This window comes from Carica papaya, chromosome 5, assembly GCF_054855325.1.
Source record: "Carica papaya isolate Zhongbai chromosome 5, ASM5485532v1, whole genome shotgun sequence".
NCBI classification, from domain to species: Eukaryota; Viridiplantae; Streptophyta; class Magnoliopsida; order Brassicales; family Caricaceae; genus Carica; species Carica papaya.
This window is the reverse complement of record NC_142313.1, coordinates 17,968,714-17,977,997: the sequence shown is the minus strand read 5'-3', so window position 1 is coordinate 17,977,997 and position 9,284 is coordinate 17,968,714. Positions and strand designations below refer to the sequence as shown.

Sequence of the window (9,284 nt, the reverse complement as noted above, 5' to 3'; positions counted from 1 at the left end):
TTTCAAAACCCTAAAGGGGCAATTAAAACATCAGCCCACACATTCCAATTCCAACATCTGCAAAATTTACCTTTTTTCTGGCTCTTTCAGTAGTTCGTTAGGTATTATAAAATGCCATTTTGCCAGTAATGTTCATTCTTTAGATTCATGTAGTTAAAAAGTTACAATTTCAGTTCGCAGCATCAGACTCAGATGGTGAGAAAAAGGTAAAATTTGTGTGTAGAACTGGATCGACAACATTAGCTCTAATAAATAAATAAATTGGGGATTTACCCCAATTTAGTTGTGAAGCGTAAACATCGGATGATGGTGTGATCCATCAACCATTGGAAACCCAGCATATTTTATAAAACTTCAACTACTGATTTTCCAATTGACACGGATTTCTGGCTGTTTAATCACCATAATTCTAACACGATCAACTAATGATACCAACATAAATCACCACAACAATCTATTTACTTATACCTAGAAGAACTCGAAGTCCAGATATTTACCTCCGGGTTTCATATCCGTGCCCACCATCCTTTTACTATTGCTGCCGACACCTATTGGCTCTACTGCCCCAAATTTACCAGGCAGCTCGGCTTCTACTGGTCTCGGGACCTCTGGAGGTGTGCTGCAGCGAATTAGTGCCCAATTTACACCTTCAAAGAAAGGATGCTGCTTGATCTCAGTTGCACCCCTCTTCACTCCAAGCCTGTGTTGTGGCTCCTTCACTAGCAAGCCCCTGATTAAATCACGACTAGCATAACTAGTGGCTGGTGAGTCAGGGAATCTAAGCTGCTGCCCAACCACATTAAACAGTGTGGCACGGTTTCCAGAGCCTTTGAATGGTGTTCTGCCGTAAAGTAACTCGTGCAAAAAGATGCCAAAAGTCCACCAATCAACAGCACTGCCATGTCCTTCCCCCTTGATAATTTCAGGGGCTAGATATTCATGGGTTCCCACAAAGGACATGGACCGTGCTGCAGTAGGCTCTGCAACAAGCTCTGGAAGTGTACTAGATGGCGACCCAAGATCAGTTCGAAGCTTACGATTTTTCTTCTTGTTTTTTTGAGGAAATATTCGAGGTATAAAGCAGGCAGGCTGGATACACACTGATGATGGCTCAATACAGGCAGGCTGAACACAAAATGCGACACCAGCTCCCCGTTTAGATGGATCAGAATCAAATGAGGTTTTTATCAATGTCGGGGAAACTGCACACCTTAGAGAAAGATCAAAATCAGAGAGCATTATATGGCCATCATCACGAACAAGAACGTTCTCAGGTTTTAAATCCCTATAAACAACACCAAGCATGTGCAGATACTCAAGAGCCAACAAAACCTCTGCTGCATAGAATCTGCATGTGGAAGAAGATAACGATTATATATAGAAAATTCCCACCACCAAAAAAGCTCCGCTTTGGTTCAAATGTTAAAATAGAAACATACACACAATAGACATGAGAAAGAGACTTCAACAAGAAACAAACTAGCTCCACATTTGAATTACACTGGTTAGATTTGTGATCCCTACATGGACAAGGAAGAATAGAAATCTACCATATAGAACTAAATATCAGATAAGAATTGGTTCAATTATTTATTTCAAAAAAAAAAAAAGAATTGGTTCAATTATGAAACAAATATAAAAATTGTTACTAAAATTCTGCATATCAAATACATAAGGTCATAAAACTTAATAATAAATTTTACATATCAACTAATTAAGGTACATCAATAAACTGAAACTGGAAAAGAAATACACTGACAAAATCCTTAGTGAAACACAATTGTTAGAGAATGGTCAAAGAGGGTGATGCAGAATAAGATCCAAAACTGAAATAGTTATAGTATCAAGAAAGATCTAAGCAATTGTTATTAGTATTATTTAGTCTTCAATTTATTTAGCTTAATTGGATAGGATTTAAGAAAACCTTGATTTTCTATTTTATTATTTTCATATTTTTCTTATCAGTTGTAATCAATGCCCTTTCTCTAGTTATTGTTTCCTTTGACATATCATGTTTTATCTAATTATCTCTATATTTCATCACTTCAATCTCTAATTTCTACTTTATTCCTGTTTTCTCACCTCCATTTCTCTAATTTCTAAACTATCCTGGACAAGTTAAAACAGAGGCACTTGTCCTACATCAACTGGTACCCAAGTCTAACTTCTATGCCATATTACCTGCAAAATAGCAAGAAAGAAAAAACAAAAAACAAACATTTTTCTTAGCTGATTCTTCCAAATCAACGAAACAACATTCATTACTAAAAAAGGAGAAAGACAAAAGAAAATAAAAAAAGTCTCCATTACGAGTTTCTAAACTGAGTTGAGTCATTTTGGGCAACTGTTAAGCCACTAAACCTTCTTCAAGTTGCTTATCAGCACCGTATTTTCCGATTTTTTTTCATTAAAAAAATTGTTTAAGATGGAGTCAGTTCTAACCAACTATTGATTATAATTCAATCATGTTCTCCGCCCTATTACATGTAATGTCCTGTATCAACCTTTTGGTGTCTATGAAAGCATTGAATGAATTGATATACTTCCACCTAATAAAGTTCATATTTGGTACCATTATCGTGATGAAGTTATTTATTCTAAATTTTCTCTAAATATTCATTGCATCTATGATATTTATTGTCAGCTGAATATTAAGCACGAAAAGACGTGCTCTAGGAAGTTAAGAAATTATTGGATTCTTTGCAAGAATACACATGCCTCCTATGCCAGAAGATGAGAAGCTTCGAGTTTTTTTTTAACCAACTTTAGCAGTACAAGAAACAAGGGCTCCCATTAAAGTTGTTTTCATCCATGTTAATCTTGATGAGCAACTTCCCACTTGCAGTAATTTTGATTTGCCCCATACTCCAACAAAAACTGCTTTAGTCCATGATGACCGCATCGGGCAAGTTTCTTCTGACCTTTCAATTTTCCTTGTTGGTTTCATATGGAACCGACAGTTTTGGTTAACTTTCAGTTTATCAGTTGTATTGAGTGCCTATATAATGGCTACAAACATTTATCAGACAAAAGATAATGAATAAGAATTCTATTGTTTTAGGATTTTATTCACTATCATCCTTGTTCCTTTTTTTCCTTAATTGTTCTGTTTAACCTATCATGTTACGTCTATTTCTTCTTGTGTTTCTTCAACATAGCCCTAATGACCTCTAGTCAACTTTATTCCTTTATTTTCTCACCTCCATTCCTCTAATTTCTAAACCATCTCTGGTTAACTTGACTAAATCTGAACTGTTTCCTTTGTGGGACGATATGGAGTGTTTTGCAGATATCTTGGGGTGTAAGGTATCCAATCTCCCCTTCAAGTACATGGATATGCATATTGGGGCCATATTCAAGGACTATTGGACCTTGTAGTGGCCAGATTTAAGAAAAGGCCAATTGGTCCAAAGCAGGGATTCCTTTCCAAAAGGAGCAAAACTCACTCTCACTAAGTGCACAATGTCTAGCCTACCTATTTATTTTTATTTGTCCTTGTTCACAATTCTGTCTAGTGTAGTTGAGAAACTAGAGGTTCTCCAGTGTTGATTTTGTGGAATGATTCTGAGGAGCAACGGAGTTTTTATTTGGCGGCCTGGGACATGATTAAGCTTCCCTTTCAACAGGGTGGGCTTGGTTTAGATCGCTTGTTGAGCTCAACAAAGATCTCCTCAAGAAATGGCTTTGGAGATCACAAATATTGATGGTAGTGTATTGCAAAAGAAGATTAGAGCCAAGCTTGGGCTTCCAGCAGGGAATGGAGGACCATACAGACTAGATTTCTGCATGACACAGACCAGTAGAAGGAAATCAACTCTAGCTGGGAAGAGTCCTTTGAATGCATAAGGTTTTTGTTAGTTCCAGAAGAAAGGTTACAAGTTGGCTGGACGGCTGGAGTGAGGTAAGGGCCATCAATGATTCCTATTTCGTTTCTCCTTTGGCTACATGCAAAGACACTTTTATGACGAAATCTATGGGGGGGCAGGTTGTGGACCTTATAATGGAGCAGCCTCACATCAACATTTTCCTATTGTCTTCTCCTTAACCTGTTATGAGCACCGATCAGTTGATTATACTTCTGAAAATAGTGCTTATAAATCAGATGTATTAGCCAGGGAAGAAGAAGAAATAAATAAGGAATTATGTACACCTTTAACATGTTCTATATAGCTATATTCTGTTATGGTATCAAAGAAAAATAATGTTTTTCATTGTTTTTATGCCACCTATTAAGCTGGCGGTTTATATAAATTGAACAACCATATAACTGCTACCATCTAGAATAAGGCAGTAAGAAAGCAGTTATTCTGTTTATTAAGAATAAATTCAGTTTTACATTAAAGAAAAAGAATTAGAGAAGAACAAAAAAAAAAATGCTTGAGTCCATTAAACTCTGGGAGATCTTTGAGATTTGTCATCATCAATCAAAATCTTATATCAAGACTATCAATAGGAACCATAGCTTTGGTATCAAAGTCTCCAGTTACGGGTGAGCTATGATCTCTCCAGCAAAAATTTGGGAACGTTCTCAAATAGTATCAGGAGGATCAGACAAAGAGGTGTCTATAGTGGAGCAAGACATGGGTGTTTTTGGTTCATTTCAACATAAACTGAGTCTTTCCTGGCAGATCAAAGAATCAATTACTGGAAGATCCACACAGTTTGCTAAGGGGAGCAAGTAACCCCATCATAATTAGGACCCAGACTCATGTACCTAAACTCATCCATGACGAGTGTGGAAAGCACTTGACCATTGAGGTACTAGCCATGTGGTTAACTTGCAACAGCAAATTATAAGTGAGGATGGCTGGAAATTTCTCCTATCGCCTTGAAAAACCTATTTGTTCCAAACCATGCACCTCAAGCAAAAATTAGGGAAAAATATTCTCAGGCAAAAGCTTATCTGCTGTTCAATAAGGTTAGAAAATTTCCATACAGCACTATTATAGAACCATTTAGACACATGATTAAGCAGATGTGAGCATATTTGAGATTGGCCATGAACAGGTCCAAAAGGTTTAAAGACAATATAAATGTGCCTAAACAGGTCAAAACTTGCTTAACCCATTTGACCATTAAACCCATTTAATGTAAAGTTCATAAATTTATTGAATTGATGATGCAATATGCATTAACTTGGCTATATTTATGTACTGACAAATCTTCTACTGCGTTGATAACATCAAAATAAATAATGACATTAATATGTGATAGATTTACTTAATGTTTATATTTTTAAAATAATTACTTTGCTGAATTGATACCTGAATTTTTATGTATATTTTATAGTAATACTATTATTATCGTACTACTTTAAATAGATAACAGATTGAATTTTTCAATTATGATTTTGTAATGATCAAAAACATATTAATCATCTGATGTAAATATATGAAACTGATACTGAGTTAATTAACACATAATCTAACGAATTAGATAAACGGGTTTAAACAAGTTTAGACAGTTCAATCCATTTATAAAGAGGGTTGAGTTTGGATTCGGGTTTTGATGATATGATTAATAAAACGTATCACTTTCAGCTTTAGGAATGAAATCGTTAATAGCTTCATGTTTTGACACAAACTGCTGCCCAACTTAGTATCTACAGCCAAGGAATAGGACAAAGAATAATCAGCTAAGGATGGAATTTGATAATTATCAAGCCTGCCAATGCACACTTTTTAATTTTGCTCTACTTCATCCATTTGAAAATTTCAAGATATATTTCTCACATCTTAAAGCAAGAAATAGATGCCCTTACTAGTGAAACTTGTTATTTCCCTCACTGTTTAAGTGAGTAGGTTGACCAACCTAAAATTGTGTCAATATGACTGTCTATAATAAACACCCAATGTTGGACTATAGAATAGCGATTTTGTGTTGACATACACACCCTTTCATGAAAATAGAACCCAATGCATTACATTTAGTCTGCTTAGATGCCAACTCAATAGGCAATATCAGAATATCAATAGGCATGCAGAAACAGATCAACAAACATTAGCTCATCAAAGATAAGGAGAAACAAATTTAGAAATGAACCCAAAGCGAAAAGAGGAAGCATTGGGAAGAAAGATAAATTAGGGATAGAGCCCAGAAGAGATGATAATTAGCAAATCAGAAGATTTAATTCTCCAGACAGCAAGCAACATTGCTAGAAGAGAAATCGTACCGTGCAGCATATTCTGAAAAATGTTTACCAGGCTGCCGTTGCCTCAAAGTATGGAGATCACCACCCGGACAGTATTCCATGACTAAGCATGAGAATCTGTCTGTCTCAAAATGGGTATACAAGGTTGGTAGAAATGGATGGTCCAGGAGTTGTAAAATTTCCCTTTCTGTTTGAGCCCTGGTCAACTTTTTCCTGCTTGCAAGGGATGCCTTGTCCATTACTTTCATTGCAAAATAACAACGAGTGCCACTAAGCTCTGAGAGATATACACTGCCAATATCACCACAACCTAGTCTTTTGAGTAATCTAAAATGACTCATTCCTAAAATTCCATCTCGTGCTCGAATGGCAAGGATAGCCTTCCACCGAGGATCATTTCCCTTGTGAGGTTTGTTTGCACTCCCAGTAATGTTGCTCCAGTTACTGTCATCACTCAGACCACTACTATCACTTGCCCGGCTAACACTCGTCTTCGTACTCTCAAGCGAATCCCCTCTAACACTACCTTTAGTACTATCACAGTTCCTCTCCATGCTGAGCATACCATCACTTGTAATTGCATCACTGCGGTATGTACTGGCACAGCTGTTAACAATGCTCATAGCTGTAAAAACACCCGTACTATCAATACTGCTATGAGGACTGACATTACCACTGGGAGGCAAAGAAGCATCCCAAACACATTCCTTCTCCTCTGAATCTGGTGGAAGTATCGTGTTCTCCATATTTTGTGATGCACGGGGAACCAAAAAAGGAGGAGACAATGCACTTACATCATTAGGTTCTTCAACCAAGCTTTCTGCAGGTGAAAGAACAGCTGGACTTGGTTTCTTAGGAGGAATGTGGATTGAAAGATCTTCTAGAAAGGGTCCTTTCATCGACAAGCTCTTCATCAGACGTCCAGCATCAGATTTATTTTGGCTTATTCGTACATAGACAGTACTCATCAGATCTGTATCGACAGGTTCTGCAGGATGACTAGCCCCAGAGAAAGAACTTGGGCAACCTTCCTCGACCAAGTCACCACTGCCCTTGAATGTAACAACATCTGGCATGAGCTCTTCATGTCCTGGTAAAGAGTCTTTCCCTTTCCATGATCTTACAGGTGCAGGTGAGACTGAACTTCTGGAGTCTTTAGCACTTGATTGACTCACCTCTTCTCTCAATGGACCTTTATGCACATTCGGAACATGACCCATTTCCCTCCCCAAGGTTGTGCAGGGACTTGAAATCTGAGCCACAATGGGAAACTTCCCAGGAATTGTATTGAATTCTGCAACCCTTTCCATTGCTGATAACCACTTAATTTTACATGGAATAGTCTTTCAGCCAAAAATAATCCTGCTAATAAAAATGAGATTAAATTTAGTGATTCTTTTCCCCTTTTCCTGTTAGATTCTTAGTAGGCCCTCTATCCACTAGTGTTTTCTTTTTTTTTATTATTAAATAAATCCACCAGTGTTTTCTTTTATGTTATATCAGTGGTTTATAATTCAATTTTATGTTCCTCTTAATATCAAATGATATACAACTATTATGAACCAAAACAGCTTTGGCCCAGCGGTTATCAAACTTCTAGTTTACAATCGAGATCAAAGTTTTGACTCTTACCTGGTGCATATGTTATTTTGGCCTCTAAAATTTAGAGATATATATATAACTACTACTTGAATTTCTAAGTCTACCTAAGAAACAAGAGCTCTAACAAAACGAATTAACCATCCTACTTTATTTAAAAAATCAGAGCACCAAAATGACCGAAAACACCAATCAGATAAGGCAAGAGAAAGAGAAGTCAAGCTCTATCACCACAAAACATTTTTTTATGAACTCTTGTTTGATAGGAATATAGCAGTAAAACTAGTAGTAGTAATAATAATAATAATAATAATAATACTATTATATTTATTATAACGATAACCGAAAAAACATGGTAGTTCTGTCTCAAACGACCTCCTTAAGCTTCACGAAGCATGGAAAATTGACTGAGATTATAGGTTACTATTTTCTCGCGAATATAGCTAAAAAAAATTTTAATAAATCTAGTAAGAAATTGAGAAAGAAAAATATCAAAAAGCAATCAGCGTTTAGATAACTGGCAAACAAAATAAAATCCTCGCTAACCTTCACTATCAGCGCCTCGAGCTACAAAATGCTTTAGTAGAAAACCCTAATTAGCAAAAACTATCGAAAATCACCAGATCAAGTAAGTCGTTCATAAAAATTCTTTTTGTCTGCCACAATCAATCTAAAAAGAAATGGTGAATATTTTACAGAAAAGAAGGAGCCCTGATTAAAACTAAAAAAGTAAGCAGCAAAAAAGTAAAGGCCGAAGCTCAAATAGCGAAAACTATGAAATTAAAATATTTCGTCGGTTCCAATCGAGCATTTCCAACATAAACCCTTCATTTCCACCTAAAACCATTCCGCGGAAAGTAAAAAACCAAAAAAAAAAAAAACATGTAGAATTTAAGAGGCGGAAGCAATATAGATTAAAATCTAGAAATCCAAAAGAAAAAAAAAATCAAACAAAGTGGAGGAATCAACCACAGAACATTCAAGCAGAACACAAGAAGCCTAAAAAACGCACCAGTTCAGCAGAGAATAAGAATCTGGAGGAGCAGCAGCCGGCAACAAATAACGTTAGGATTTGGAAATTAGGAGATGTAGTGCTCCAGTCAAAAGCAGCTATAGAGTGCTGTTTCTCTCTCCAAAAGCTTTGAAAGAAACGGGAAGTAGAGATTTGTAGCGAGCCCGAGCAATGAGAGCTCGAGCTCTTTTCTTTTTCAGAGTACAGTTTGTGTTGTGAGGAGAGAGAAGAGGTGTGTGTAACAGAAAAGAAAAAGCTTTTGATTGAATAGCTTTTTCACTTTAATTTTATTTTTGCCTTATTGCTTTATATGGTAGTGTGCACTTTGGTTGAGGCGGTGGGGTCCAGTGTAGGTGTAGAGCCCACATGTGGGACCCTTTAGTGTTTCTTCTTTAAGCTACATTTGTTTTCAGAGGTGGGCCCACTCCCTCTCTCTCTTCTGTCATCGCCCTTCGAACCATTTTCTAGAGATCGGGTTTTGGATTCGGTTCAGACGAAATCTCCACGCGCATCTATCTCACG

The 9,284-nt window shown here is 36.6% G+C and overlaps 1 protein-coding gene across 1 annotated transcript; it reads right to left on the bottom strand.

The window, feature by feature from the left end:
- Nucleotides 1–230: 230 nt before the first annotated feature.
- LOC110823876 (Protein kinase superfamily protein) lies at nt 231–9,047 on the bottom strand. Its single transcript, XM_088219527.1, has 3 exons — nt 8,763–9,047; nt 6,173–7,513; nt 231–1,348 (listed from the first exon to the last, which is right to left on the bottom strand). Exons 2-3 carry the CDS (start codon nt 7,459–7,461, stop codon nt 469–471), a joined length of 2,169 nt encoding a protein of 722 aa, XP_088075653.1. The 5' UTR covers nt 7,462–7,513; nt 8,763–9,047; the 3' UTR covers nt 231–468.
- Between the last annotated feature and the right edge of the window lie 237 nt (nt 9,048–9,284).